At 40.7% G+C, this 15602-nt stretch overlaps 1 protein-coding gene across 14 annotated transcripts in view; it reads left to right on the top strand.

Moving 5' to 3' along the window:
- Window positions 1–15602, top strand: part of PHACTR4 (phosphatase and actin regulator 4) — a 120826-nt gene that overhangs the window by 89997 nt on the left and 15227 nt on the right. For all 14 annotated transcript variants that reach the window (XR_010836623.1, XR_010836622.1, XM_059036099.2 and 11 more), the window contains 6 exons: window positions 928–1098; window positions 1735–1815; window positions 8045–8206; window positions 8711–9106; window positions 12853–13456; window positions 14849–15036. Coding sequence is in view for 12 of the 14 variants with exons in the window: in XM_059036099.2 (XP_058892082.1) it covers window positions 928–1098; window positions 1735–1815; window positions 8045–8206; window positions 8711–9106; window positions 12853–13456; window positions 14849–15036 (1602 nt within the window). In the remaining 2 variants the exon portion in view is untranslated. The remainder of the gene's footprint in view (window positions 1–927; window positions 1099–1734; window positions 1816–8044; window positions 8207–8710; window positions 9107–12852; window positions 13457–14848; window positions 15037–15602) is intronic.

The following is a 15602-nucleotide window of genomic DNA, read 5'->3' as shown; positions in this document are numbered from 1 at the left end:
TTTTTTGTTGCCTTCCTGCTTTTTTTTATTATTCTTGGCCCAGTCTTGGCTGCTCCTTTCTCTGCCACTAAAGCTCACTCACTAAACCCTGCATGTATGGTCATTATGAGGGACTCGTGGCCTTTCATTTCAATCCTGCACATTTATCATGTCAGTTATGTTTCTTGTCAAATCTTTAGAATCAGGATTGTCCCTAAAGCAATATTGTAATAAGCAAACTGAAATCTCATCTCTACTTTCAAAAAAGTTTTCCTTTATTTTGAAGCACTTTCTAATACCCCTGCCCCACCCCACCCCCACCCCAAGCCCCTTCCAATACTCTGCAACTACCTAAGGTCTTTTTTGCGAAGAGAGAAAATAATCTGATAACATATACAAGTAAGGTGTTATTACTTAAGTGTTACCCCCCTCCCCGAACTATTTATAAACTGAAAAAGGAGGGCAGGGAGAGGGCAGTGTTTAACAGAGAATAATGACTCACTCACTGATGGTAGAATTCTCTGCTTCAGTGACACAAGAGATAGTGGTGTTAGCTGGGACAGGCCTTCCCCCATGCCAGGAGGATGAGCATAGCAACAGCAGTAGCCTACATTGGGGCAAGATCTCATGCACATTGGGAAGATATCCACATTTGTGCGTGTGTGTGCTTTTAAGAGATTTGAGCTGGTTATGATCATCTCATTGAATTTTTGTCCTAAAATTATGTCAGCTCCGTTTGGTTCCTTTTCCTCCTTAGTAAATTATCTGTTATGGATTTTGATGTTTGGTGTCCATGTGATGTCAAGGAGTCTGTCTGCATGATTATTTTATCATTGCTTTGATCCTTTCCAACTACCACAGGAAGAGAGGGGAAGGGACATTTTCAAGATTGTGCTGAAATAATAAATTGGCTGTTCTCTTCCCTTTCTCCCTCTCACCATGCAACAGAAGAAGCAGGTCAGCCCACTGCAGACCCAGGCATGGTCATGGACAGTGTGGAAGCAGGAGATACAACACCTCCTACCAAAAGGAAGAGCAAGTTCTCAGGCTTTGGCAAGATCTTCAAGCCCTGGAAATGGCGGAAAAAAAAAAGCGATAAATTCAAAGAGACATCAGAAGGTGAGATGTTAAGATTTAAATATATGTTCTGAGTTCGAGTTCCCCATTGGAAATACCTAACTTTTTCATTCTCTTCCCAAGTTTCTATAACCCCCTGTTTGAAAAGGGAATTGAGTCTTTTAATTAAAAAAACAAGTGGTCACTCACTAAGCCATATATACTATATCCTCATTCCTAGGTTGGTATTTTGATAGGGTTCATGTTTATCAATTGAGTGGTGAATGGAGCTCTTGAACTACAGCAGATATAAGATGCCTCTTTTCTTCTATTCTGGCCACTTCCTCCCAGAAGAAGTTCATCCATAAATATCTTACTATTGCAATTTCCATTTAAAAAGGAGGGAATTCTCTGGCGGTCCAGTGGGCTAGGACTCCTCGCTCTCATTGCCAAGGGCATGGGGTGGCAGGCCAAAATTTAAAAAAAAGGAAAAGCTAAACTTATGAAAGGATAGTCCTTTTTGGAAATGATATTTTCCCAATAGCACAGGTTGTGAATGAAATTATTTTTAAATTCAAAGTTAGTTTTTGTGTTCTTTTCTTTCCTAAGAATAGAAAATTGAATCACTTCATTCTTTTACCTAAGGAGGTGAATTTTATCTGCCACATTTCTGAGTGTTGTTTTCCAATTTAATGTTAGTTTTAGAGCGAAAAATATCTATGCGAAAACCGAGAGAAGAGCTGGTTAAAAGAGGGTTTCTGTTGGAAGACTCTGAACAGGGTGAGTTTGCAAATAGCAAATGACTGTCTCTGTACACTTGGTCTTTGGTTCTGACAAAGTATTTGAATTTTCTTTCTTTATTATTGCTGTTGTTGAGAGGGAAGGGGGCTTTAAAAAACTGTTCATGCATCTAGAATATATATTTTTATAACTTCTGTTAGAAAAGAAAAAGGCAATGCGGTAGAAAAGTCTGCAAAAGCATTGAACAGACAGTTCACTGAAGAGTAGATACAAATGCCCAATAAACAAAAAGCTGGGCTTTTTACTTCATTAGTAATTAAGGGATACAAATTAAAACCAAAATAAAAGAGCTCTACGTATAAACTAGAAAACCTAAAATTAATCAGATGACCAAGAACGACAGTTGATGAGGGTATGAAATAAGTGGAATTCACATACACCTATTGGTGGGAGTGTTAAAGTGGAAGAATCACCTTGAAAAAAAGTTTAACATAATCTATGAAAGCTGGAGATATGTAAACCTATGTGCAGTCTTTGGTATATACCCAACACAAATATGTATACGTGTGTATCAGGCATAGAAGCAATATTTATTAACAGTAGAGCAAAACTGGAAACAACCCAAATGTCCATCAATAGTAAAATATATACATAATTTGTGACACATTGATAAAATGAAATATTATACAGCAGTGCAAACAAACTACACCTCCATGCTTTAATATGAATGTCATAAGTAATACTGAGCGATTGAAGTCAGTCATGAAAGAATATATTTTGCATCATTTCTATAAGTGTGAAGAAAAAACAGTGTTCAGAAAAAAAAAAATGAGTTTAGTGAACTGTGTTAAGGAGAAAACTGGCCACCTCACAAAGAAAGGCCTAATGGCAGCAATGACTCTTACAAGATAGGAAATAATTAAAAGTGGAACTTGAGTTGAGATTGAGCTGAGGAATGAAAAGTTCTTCTTGCCCTTTTACTAATTTTTGCTTACAAATTCACTGCAAACATGCTTTTAAAAGATGCTTTCTCCCAGTAAATGATCTAAAAAAAGGATTGTTTAGAAAAGTGGGTTGATTCTCCTGATTATCAAAAGAAAATGGAAACTAACTTTTTGGACTAAAGCTCAGGGGGGTTTAGTGAATGAACTGTTGAAATAAATGCCTTCAAAACAGAAAAAAAAAAGAAAAAGGAAAAACTGTTTGGAGATGCATGCTTATGTGGTTAAACTATAATAACACAAAGCAAGGATTATCATAAGAGTTAGGAGAGTGATTGATTGCTTTGTGGGGGAAGGAAAGGGATGTTACTAGGGAGAGAGAGGCTTCAGAGCTCTGAAAACATTTTATTTCCTAATGTCCATGATGATCACACAGGTGCTTTCCTTGTAATATGTCTTTGAAATTTACATTTCTATTTTGTACATTTTTCTCTACTGGTATTAAACTTGACAATGAAAAAATACTAAATAATAATAAGATACTTCTATGGAATTCAGTGGCATACCATATATATTTGGTTGATTGATTTTTTTTTTTTTTTTTTTTTTTTGCGGTACGCGGGCCTCTCACTGTTGTGGCGTCTCCCGTTGAGGAGCACAGGCTCCGGATGCACAGGCTCAGCGGCCATGGCTCACGAGCCCAGCTGCTCTGCGGCATGTGGGATCCTCCCGGACCGGGGCACGAACCCGTGTCCCCTGCATCGGCAGGCAGACTCTCAACCACTGCGCCACCGGGGAAGCCCCTGATTTATTTTAAGAAGGCATATTTTGTACAATTTTTAAAGTTTACTTTCTATTTACAGTTATTACAGAATATTGGCTATATTCCCCGTGTTGTACAATACACCCTTGAGCCTATCTTACACCCAGTAGTTTGTACCTCCCACTGCCCCACCCCTTTATTGCATATAAATGGGCATATATTTTTTGTGGGAATGAAAATATCTAATGAAGAAAAAAATATTAAAACATAAATGAAAATAATTGATTTTTTTCTTTAAGGAATCTCAGCTTAGGAGGTAAACCCCTTCCAATATTTGCTGCCTAATTTTCTGTATTAAAGTCCATTTTCTAGCTGAGGAATAAAAAAATCCTTCTTCACCCTTCCAAGTACCTACCTTATCTGGCTGCGGTCTTTAACTCTGGAACTGCAGTTGAGTGGTTCGTGAAGGATGCTTAGGACAACCATTCTGTCTCTTTTTTTTTTTTTTTTTTTTTTTGCGGTACGCGGGCCTCTCACTGTTGTGGCCTCTCCCGCTGCGGAGCACAGGCTCCGGACGCGCAGGCTCAGCGGCCATGGCTGACGGGCCCAGCCGCTCCGCGGCATGTGGGATCTTCCCGGAACGGGACACGAACCCGTGTCCCCTGCATCGGCAGGCGGACTCTCAACCACTGCGCCACCAGGGAAGCCCCATTCTGTCTCTTTGTACATCCTCAGCTTTGTGCTAGCTGCAGTACTGTGTCATTTCCTTTTTTTTTTTTAATACCAAATTTGTCTCCAGGCCCATATTGCTGCCCTAATCTTTCTTGTTTGTCTGTCATAAAGATCATGTTTTGGTATTTCAACACTCACTGCTGGTTTAATAATGTCAGGACTTTCTCTAATGTGTGACTTTTATGGAACAGCTTATCAGAAGAGTAAGTCTGTAGTACATTGGTTGCATTTCCTTTCTCTTCATTAGTGTTACTTAGCGTGAGACAAAATATGAAAGCCAAGTTTGTTTTTGTTTTTGTTTTTGTGGTACGCGGGCCTCTCACTGTTGTGGCCTCTCCCGTTGTGGAGCACAGGCTCCGGACGCGCAGGCTCGGCGGCCATGGCTCACGGGCCCAGCCGCTCCGCGGCATGTGGGATCTTCCCGGACCGGGGCACGAAGCCGTATCCCCTGCATCGGCAGGCGGATTCTCAACCACTGTGCCACCAGGGAAGCCCAGGATATATTTTTAAAACTTGGCTTTCTGGGCTTCCCTGGTGGCACAGTGGTTGAGAATCCGCCTGCCGATGCAGGGGACACGGGTTCGTGCTCCCTTTCAGGAGGATCCCACATGCCGCGGAGCTGGGCCCGTGAGCCACAACTACTGAGCCTGCGCTCCGCAACGGGAGAGGCCACAACAGTGAGAGGCCCGCGTACCACACACAAACACACACACACACACACTATATATATATATATATATATATATATATATGTATATCCTTTGGTTGGTGGAAGAAAGGAACCAAACCAATGAAATACTATACTCTTTAGGTTTTGAACCATTTGAATGTATTGCTTATTTGCAAAATTTAATTAAATTATGTATTTATTGTCTCAACTATATAAAAGCTTAAGTAGAAAAAACAAGCTTGAAGGAAAAATATTAAAATATTATTAGCATTGGTTATTTCTGGATGTTGGAATGGGAATGTAGGGGATTTTTTTCTTAATATTTTTCTAAATTTTCTGAATTTTCATGAGTCTATTTGTTTTTTATAATAGGACACAAAATCTTCTAGGTGTTTAAGCAGGTAACTACAGTTATAATGCCTCTGTCGCAACGCCTTTGGCCATTGTTTTTTGATAATAGCCATTCCTCACCCCATGCCCTCTCCTACCTCTCACCTTTCTTGCTCACTCACCAAACCCCATACATTACTTCTTTCTTGTTCATTCAGTCTTTTTTGCCATCTGCTTCCTATTGGCTCTTGATCCAAGTTGTTTTCAGCTTAGAAGCAAGCTCAGAGGTCCAATTGCTAAGTGAATTGTAGCCATTGGACAAGATGTCCCTCTCCCAACCAGAGAACTGACCTAAACTGTACTCTGTAAGAAGAAACTAAGAGGACTTCCATGGCGGCACAGTGGTTGAGAATCCGCCTGCCAATGCAGGGGACATGGGTTCGATCCCTGGCCGGGAAAGATCCCACATGCTGCGGAGCAGCTAAGCCCTTGAGCCACAGCTACTGAGCCTGCACTCTAGAGCCCACAAGCCAAGAGTACTGAGCCCACGTGCCACAGCTACTGAAGCCCCCGTGCCTAGAGCCCGTGCCCCACAACAAGAGAAGCCATCGCAATGAGAAGCCCACATGCCACAACCAAGAGTAGCCCCCGCTAGCAACACTGGAGAAAGCCCGCGTGCAGCAACGAAGACCCAACACAGCCAAAAATAAATAAATAGATAGATAATTTTTTTTAAAAAAAGAAGAAACTAAGAGATGGGCCTCACAGCCTGGCTTACAGATCTCCAGTTTAGGCTAAAAGCAGTATTTGAACCTTGCAGTTCTTTTCATACTCAGAGATGGCTTTTGGCTTGATTATGGTTCTGACTTGACTATATTATAAAATATGTAATGGATTTTCTGAGTTGGGAGTTGAGAGGCACTCATAGATGTTGAGGCCAGATTCTAATTCTATTCTGTTCTGTTAGCATTTAGCACAAACCCTTTGCATTAAGCATAAGAAGTTTGGGACTTCCCTGGTGGCACAGTGGTTAAGAATCCACCTGTCAATGCAGGGAACATGGGTTCGAGCCCTGGTCCGGGGGAAGATTCCACATGCCACTGAGCAACTAAGCCCATGCTCCACAGCTACTGAGCCTGCGCTCTAGAGCCCGTGAGCCACAACTACTGAGCCCGCGTGCCCCAATACTGAAGCCCGCGTGCCTAGAGCCCGTGCTTCACAGCCGGAGAAGCCACTGCAATGAGAAGCCTGAGCTCCGCAACAAAGAATAGCCCCCGCTCACCACAACTAGAGAAAGCCCGCGCACAGCAACGAAGACCGAATGCTGCCAAAGATAAATAAATAAAATAATTTTTTTTAAAAAAAGAAAGAAAGTAGGAGCTTTGAAATGATTCATTGCTTTACGTTCTAGAAAGTCCTGTTTTTGTTAAAGGTGCGCTATGTTAACATAAGCAGTAACTTACATCATTTGCATAGTTGTTGTCATCTTGCCCCTTCCTCTGTTTTAAAATTTAAAAAATAGTTGTCAGAATACTTTCACTTTAGAAGTACATTTTTCATTCAGTGCTCATTTGCCTTCGACTTCTACTACTTTTAGCCCAAGCTCCACCTCTTTCTGAGACTGTATGAAGAATGATGCTGTCTAATCTCTTAGTAGGAAGTGGTGGGTTGGGGTGAGGGAGTCTGGTCTGTGAGAACCCGAGGGACTAACTCAAGAGACACTAAAATGAAGAGTGTCTCCCTGTGGAAAACAAAGAGAGTAACTAGAGAGCAAATAGTTCCAGTTCCCATGACACTAGGAGGTGAGACAGTTTTCAGTCTCTAACCTCAGTGTTTCAGTTCTCTCCTCCAAAGGAAACCTCAGTAACTGGGAACACTTGTCTAATTCCTGCATAAAAGGATCTTGCCTACAAGTTTAATAGCGATGAGTGGTCATCCCAAAGCCTGCAGCAGCCTAGTAATCATTCCTGCAGTTTCGCTTATAGGGATTCTTCCTGTGTACCGTGTTTTACCTTTGATGTGTCATCAGTTCTCCCCCTTGCTGTCCACTCCTGATGCCCTCAGGCACCCTCTGCTCTTTCTCACCTACATTCTGCTCATTATTAGTTTTCCTGTTCCAATCACTGCCTAATCCATCCTTCTCACAGCTCTCAGAATTAACTTTCTAAAAGACAGAGCAGATCATATCTCTCTCCTACTTTAATTCTTTGGCTTCCTGTTTCCTACAGGATTCAGTCCAGGCTCTTTTACATGGTGCTTGGCACCCTTCATAGCCTGGCTCTTGCTTGCCTTTCCGTTCCTATTAACTTTTTCTTATGTGCATCTGTTCTTCTGCCAGGACAAACTAACTGTCAGTTCCCAAACGTGTCGAATAATTTCACACCTTCATACCTGCTATTTCTTCTTCCTACATGGTCTTTCCTCATCTTGTCATCGAGTGGCAGGCTCCTACTCCTCCTTTCAGTTTAGCTACCACTTTCTGTGAAGCTTTTCCAACCCATTCCCACCCCCAAGAAAATTGTTTCTTCATTTGTACCATAGCACTTCACTCATAATAGCTCTTAACATTTAGCATTGTAATTATTTGTGTGAAATAAATCTGTCTTATTCATGTAGCAAGGCACCCGGCACATAATAGACAATCAAATGTTTATTGGAAAAAGAATTACTTATTTTCATTACTACTATAAAATCTAAATAATTTAGATCTAAATAATAAGCTAAAACAGGAAGAGGGTTGGATAAAGGGGATAAGAAAGGTTAGAAATTGACAACTCTTCTCCCTGTGACCATACCAGTCCATCAGTTTGCTCTTTCTTTTGGACCTTGCAGGTGGTGAGGATCCAGGAAAGTTGAGCCATGCCACATTAAAGAATGGCCATACCACCCCCATAGGGAGTGCCAGATCTTCTAGTCCAGTCCAAGGAGAGGAAGAACCAAGAAGAATAGCAAGTCTTAAGACTATTCCAGAAGAGGATCCAAAGAAGCGACTAGGTAATTAACTCTGAATTTTTTAGTTTAAGAGCCATGGATCAGCCATTCTAATTTACTTCAGGGGCTTACAAGAGCCAGGGGAGAAATAAAATCCAGAGGGACTTCTGTTCTCTAGCAGTTCCTCACCTAGTTGCCACTTTAAGTAGAATTTCTCCCCTCATTCTTGTATTCACAAAATACCTAAATGTGTGATTCTCAAGGACGGAAAAGGATGTTAAATATCAGATAACTGTAGGACTTTTTCAAGCTATACATTCCTCCTCCTCCACCCAAGGGACTCTGTGTCCATTTGCCTGGCTCTTGTATGAAGAATCACTACCATAACAAGCCTCTCATGATTGAGAAAGTATCATATACCTTAAGTATGTTGAGTTTGGGAAACTTTGTCCATAAACCAATCTATACATTAAATAATGGATGGAGTTGACCGTAAGCTATGGGTGTGTTAGCTTTTTCAGTCTGTCTTTAACTCTTTCCTTTTAAATCACATCTGTTATTGCACAGGCTCAACTGGAAGCCAGCCTAATTCTGAAGCAGAGTCCATTCCTGAGAATGTACCCAAACAGCCTTTACTTCCCCCTAAAAGACACTTGTCCTCTTCTCACGAAGCAAATGAAGGGCAAGCAAAGGATGCCACTTCCTCTGGCAGCACGGCAAGACCACTCTCCTCCACGCCCACCATTGCCATCACCACAGCACCTGCTGCCACCACGGCTGCCACGAACCCAGCAAAAACTGTTAATTCCTCTTTCCCCCCTTCCCAAGCACCCAGGACTCTGCCTGCTTCTACTGCCAGCACTAACACTACTGCTACCCCGAGCCTCACTCATACAGTCCCTGCCAAGCAGCCCCCTATCCCTCCCCCTAAACCAGCTCACAGAAATAGCAACCCTGTCATTGGTAAGTAAGTCTTTAGATTTCCATTGTTTGGGGTTTGGTTTGGTTTTAGACAGTTGTTTTATTGGATAACTGGTACAATATTGATTTGGTCTGTGAGAGAGTTCTCCATAGCTTGTCCCTATGAATGCCCTCAATATAGAAAAAAGCCTTGAAAATGAGGCAGATGGCTATAAATGGAAACAGAATGGGGTCAGATATCACTAAAATTAGGTTCAAGTTTTGGGGGATTAATATTTATTTCCCTAAAACAATGTTTCTGAACTACTGTTTGTAGTTGGGGGACTGTACATGTGAAGACCACAATGGGTTTGACCTGCTTGGAGAAAAGGGTTTTTTCTTTAACCTACTTTAAACCGCCAATGCCTTCCTTCAGCATAAATTCAGTAGATAAAAAGGTGCCAATGTAACTTGCGATTCAGTGTCTGGCATAGTACATTCATGGGGAACTGCAAAGATATTTAAATTATCCTGATAAAATCATGTTTTGTCTCAAGGGAGTTAAGAATGCTACTCTTAATAAAATAAGTGGTGGAAGAATGAAAGCAGGGAAGATAACCAGTAACTTTTTATTGATTTAGTAAATTTTATATATTTACCTGAATATATTATATTATATTTAGGTCAGTTTTCCTTATATAAATTTAGAGGAATTTTAAAGAAAGAGAGGAGAGGGAAAAAGGTAGTTTTTCGAGAAAAATGATATTAGGCTTAGTACTGCTTAAAGTTTTTGTTAATGATTGGAGAAACAAAAAGTGTGCTCATCAAATGGCTAATTAACGAAATTGTATGGAGTGACTAGAACCTTGAAAAACAGGCTTAACATTCATTGTGACTATAGCAGGTTGGAGGAGCTTGATAAAAACAGGATGAAGGTTATTATTATTATTATCACTACCTTGGATGGATAGTGCTGTGTTGACTTATCTCTGAGGACTGAGGAGCTTTTATATACTTATTTTCAAAACCTCCTTGTGAAGTTTTGTCTATTTTATCTATTATATAGTTAGGGCAGTAAGAATGTGAAGAAGTTGTGATTGACTCAGGTTGCAGTTAGTGAAAGATAGAAACCAAACACAGCCTTTTCAACTCTGGAGTACAGACCTCTGTCCTGTATACTTGTGTTCTCAACCTGTTGTCTAGACAGGGGTTCTCATCATGGTCACCTGGAGGGCTTGTTAAAACACAGAGTGCTGGGCTCTGCCCTTAGAGTTTCTAATTCAGTAAGTCTGGGGTAGTGCCTGAGAATTTGCATTTCTGATGAGTTCCCAGATGATGCTGATGCTCCGTATATTGGGACCACACATCGAGAACCACTGCTCTAAACCAGTAGTACTCCACCCTTTTCAGGGTAAGACAATATTAAGAAATGATAATATGTGTACTATATCCTGGGCTAAACTGAGGAGGCCACTCTTGGCCTCAGATGAATAGCCCAAAGTAATAGGCCCTGTGACTGAGGGACCAACATCAACATCAGTGCACAAGTGGTCCTTGGCAGAAAGAGAAAAATAGGATAGTTCACAGAGTTTTTATTAAGGTTAAGTAGACTTGAATTAAAGAACTATCCTTTAGGGAGTTCCCTGCTGGCCTAGTAGTTAGGATTCCGAGCTTTCACTGCCATGGCCTGGGTTTAATCCCTGGTCGAGGAACTGAGATCCCACAAGCTGCATGACACAGCCCCCCCAAAAAAGGACTATCCTTTATTCTGAAATTATGGACCTTCCTAATTCTTTGGTGTTAAAAGACCATTTCTTCCATGAAGGGGTTATGTTCATAAGTGGTTTACTGAATATCAAGCCTTAGTTGAGGGAATTCACTGGCAGTCCAGTGGTTAGGGTGCCATGTTTCCACTGCTGGGAACCTGGGTTCAATCCCTGGTTGGGAACTAAGATCCCACAAGCCACGTGGCACGGCCAAAAAAAAAAAGGAGCCTTAGTTGAAAATAATAACAATTGACAACCTGAGACTGGTTGAGAATCTTTTTAATAGTATTGGTCCATGAAACCCAAACATTTGGAAACCAATGTTTAGACATTGCTATGTCTACTAACGGGCATAATAGTATTAGGACTAATTAGTAGTGTTGCGACTAAGGAAGGACCACCATAAATAACTGAACAGATGAAGGGAATTTGTAACCCCTCCAATGAACATTTTGGCATCTTTCCCACGGAACTACAGCCAGATGCCATTGGGTATTTGTACCAGAGGGTATGTGTACCTGAGGTCATTTCTTATACTTTTCAGTTGTATGTTTTCCTTAAATTACCAAAGGTAATTTACTTTATCAATTCAAATGTTAAAATACTCAAATTTGGTCTTGTCAGGGGTGAGTTTTTTTGTAGACGGAATAGCTAACCACTATTTTTAGACAGACAGCAAACATCCAGTCTACCAAAAAATACCTTTTATTGATACTGAAATTCACATTTTTCAAATGCTTTTTTATATGTGTATGCAGTATTTTTCTAGAAGGACCTTTTAAAATTTTACTTATGAAGAGTAACATTAAAGCATTATCAGATTAGCTAAACTTTTACTTTGAATGCTGCCAAAGGAATGGGATTTAGTGCAGTTAAATTTTTAATTTAGGGAAACTTGAAGTGTTGCTCTCTAGGTAAGACATATAAAACCTTTGAAAACAAGTGAGGGGTTTGGGTAGAGGGTTGGAGGTTGGTAACCGAGAGAACTACTATTTAATTATTTTGCAAGGTTGACCTTTTGTGATGTGTTGATCCACTTCTTAAAAGCCATTTGGAGCTCTCCAAAGGGACTTTGTGGAATCAACACCTGAGACATTGTGGGCTTTGGGGGGTCACATAGGGATATATACTGTCATGATACAGGGGAGGGGCCTCTCATCTAGTAAACATGTATTGAGGACCCACTATGTGCCAGGCACTGTGCCCCACCCTGAGAATATGCTGATAGAGACAAGGGGTGCCCTGTTGTCAAGGAGCCCATAGGGTAGTGAAGAGTGGAGACGGTGGATTGGACAAGAAGAGGTGTGGACACTAATAAAAAACAAAGTCAGTGGGATCCAGACGATGGAGCCTCATAATGAGTCCCGGAAACTAGCTCAGTCCTTACCAGTTTGTAGTGTGATCTTGGGCAAATCACGTAACTTCTGTGGCCTCAGTTTTTGCTTCTGTAAAATGGTAAAGATATGATCTCTTGTATAAGAAGAATATGAAGTTAAGGATAGAAAAGCACCTTGCTTTCTTCAAAGGTCTCTGCGTTTGCTATAAAAATCCAAGATATCATTGATAGTTTAATAATAAAGTGCTGAGATATCTAGATATCATTATTTATCAGTATATGGTAACAATGCCTGATAGTGTTTGATTTTTTTTGTTTCAATCTGCATGTTTAAATTTTTTAATGGAGTACTGTTAGACAAAAGAACTTATTAGCCACATTTTTTTTGGTTTTTTTTATATTAACTTTATCTACACCAAGATCAAGTCATAAAAAGTTGTCATGTCTATTATCATAATAAAGAAGTAAGAAGCTTCTCATCAGAGTATTAAGGTAGTGGTCTTCCTCTGTACATTTATTAGGGCTTCTAGATATTTAAATATTAATTTTGTTTCAGGATGATATAGCTAGGGAATGGCAAAGCCATGAAATGGAATAATTTGCCCGAAAGATTAAGACTGAGCTCAGCTCTAATTCTAGGCCCTGGGCTGGCCCCTCAAAGCACTGTAAAGCCATCTTAAATTGAGGTGTTGCTTTCTTTTTTCCAGCTGAACTATCCCAAGCAATAAACAGTGGTACATTGTTATCAAAGCCGTCCCCACCTTTACCACCTAAGAGAGGCATTCCATCAACCTTGGTACCCACCTCAGAGTCTGCTGCTGCCACTACCACCACCACAAAAGCACCAAGTGATCAGAAAGAGAAGAGCACATGCTCTGTGGGCTCCGAACCCCTGCTGATGATCCCCCCTACCGCCCCATCCCCCCCACAGCCTACTCATATACCTCCAGAACCCCCTCAGTCCCCTCCGTTCCCTGCTAAGACTTTTCAAGTTGTGCCAGAAATTGAGTTTCCACCTTCCTTAGACCTACCCCAGGAGGTTCCCCAGCAGGAAAGTCAGAAAAGGGAAGTACCCAAGAGGATGTTGGACCACAGCTTTGGGGAGCCCCATGTACCCTCTAGGCTGCCCCCAGTCCCACTGCATATCCGAATCCAGCAGGCCCTGACCAGCCCACTCCCCATGACTCCTCCCTTGGAAGGCTCTCATAGAGCTCATTCATTGCTCTTCGAGAACAGTGACAACTTTTCTGAGGACAGCAGTACCCTGGGTCGGACCAGGTCACTTCCCATCACTATTGAAATGCTGAAAGTGTGAGTGCCTTTAAAGCTTGCTTCTTGTTCCCTCTTTACTCTAGCTAGCCCTTCTTGGAAAAAAATTACTTATAGAGAGAAAATGTGAATAAATTTAAATTAAGAAGAATACTGAACAAATAGGACACGTTCTTGAATATGAACTTTTACTCTCCTGATTTCTATAACATTGTTTCCATGGCAGAAATTTCCATGATGATAACAAAAATTACAAACTTCTGTACTTGAAAATTAAAATCACTATGTATTTTTATATGATATACGGGAAGCAGTGTAACATGGTGCTTAAGAACGTTGACCTTGGAGTAAGATAGCTCTGGGTTCAAATCCCAGCTCTGCCTCTTATTTACTAGCGTGCAGTAGTAGTGTATGTTACTTAATCTTCCTGCTCTTCAGTTGTCTAACCTGTAAACAGAAATAATACCTACCTCATAGGCTTGTGAGAATGAAATTAGACAAATCTGAAAGCTCTAGTGCCTGGCACAGAACCTGGTAGAGAGGGACAGAGAGAAGCCTAGAGAAAAAGAAGGGAGCTCTGAAAGGTAGCTCAGTATTCCAGCCCCACAGACTGAAACTGCTCATCTTTTCTCTCCCTCATCTGTCCCCAAACGCTCAATCTGTTCACAGTAGCCTTGGTACTTATACCTATTTTGTCTGTCTTTTTAAAATTCAGACAAATTGTGACTGAAGATTAACACTTCTTGGCAAGTTAGAAATTTGTCTTACTAATAACTAAAAGAATTGTTAGAGAGCTGTTGTAGTATCCTACTTTTTGGGGTTTTTGCCATAATCTTTTGTACTTCCTGGTATTATTTATTTCGCATCCTGGAAAGAGACAGTTTAGGAATTTGAAGTAGACTTAAGTCATAGTTTTATGCCTCCAGAGTGTAAAGCAAAGAAGTTAGTTTTCATCCTTACTTCTCTTTGCTTCCTTGGTTTAGGAAATGGGTTAAACATTTTTATTGAGTATCTTCCATGAGCCAAATTCTGTGTTAGATGCTGTGTAATCTTCTCATTCAATCAGACCAAAGCAAACTTGCATCTTATATATTGATCATCAGGGCCCTATGTGCAAGACAATAGAGCATTCTAGAATTTGTCTATTTCATTCTCACAACAAGCCAACAAGGTAGGTATCATTCACATTTACAGAAAAATTAAATAACTTACAAGCTAGTAAATAAGTTGTAGATCTGGGATTTGAACCCAGAGCCCTTTAGATTAATAGCTGCTAAAAAGTTTCTTAGCAAGAATGTAAAAATTAAGGGAAATAACTATAAATTATTTCATTCATGGACTTTTTCATGGTTATTCAGTAGTTTGCCTTGCAAATCAGTTATTCTTTATGTCTCTGAAAGGAAAATGGAAAATGTAATTTTGTTAATTTGTTAGTCCAGACGATGAAGAAGAGGAGGAGCAGATCCGCATATTTACATTCGATGCAGATGTAGCATCTACCTCAGTCATTCCTAAACTACCGCAGTGTCTGCAGGAGGAAGAAGAAGGGAAAGAGAGTGACTCTGATTCAGAAGGTCCTATTCAATACCGAGATGAAGAGGATGAAGATGAAAGCCATCATAGTAAGAAAGGGAGGGAAAGAGAAGGAGAAAGTTCTCTTACAGATAAAGCTGTGTGCTGGTCTTAGCAAGTGTAAGATGCATGGAAGCAGGCACCCTCTCCCATCGAGTCGCCTGGCTGACTGCTCTTGGAAGGCTCTGTGAAAGACTCTTGTCCCTGCTGTTCCCGTTGTTATAACAAGCCAGTGAGAGGGAGCCCAGTAGGTTGAGTCAATCAGTTTTTTATGTGTTTGGTTTTGATTTAAAAATTATTTACCTTGATGGTATTAAAAAATGTGGAGTAAAGGAAAGTTGGTATTTGGGCTTTGTGGAAAAGACAAAAGTGATGCTCTCCTTCAGCCTAGTGAGCTTCCTGTGTTCATGGGGCAAAGAAAAAAAACATGTTCATGTGCACACACATCTGCAAATAATAGAATCCTGATTCCTAAAAGTGGAAAGCAGCTTTAAGAGTAGGAACCTTATGATGTGTGTTAGTGCAAATGCCTCTGTGTTGTAATTCAGAGGCTGTCCCCTGCTTAGATCATCCCTCCTCTAGCAACTCTTACTAAGAAGAAAAATGTAGACAGAGA

The sequence above is a fragment of the Kogia breviceps genome, chromosome 1 (assembly GCF_026419965.1).
Source record: "Kogia breviceps isolate mKogBre1 chromosome 1, mKogBre1 haplotype 1, whole genome shotgun sequence".
NCBI lineage: Eukaryota > Metazoa > Chordata > Mammalia > Artiodactyla > Physeteridae > Kogia > Kogia breviceps.
Note: the sequence above shows the minus strand (reverse complement) of the source record. Positions and strands in the feature narration are given on the sequence as shown.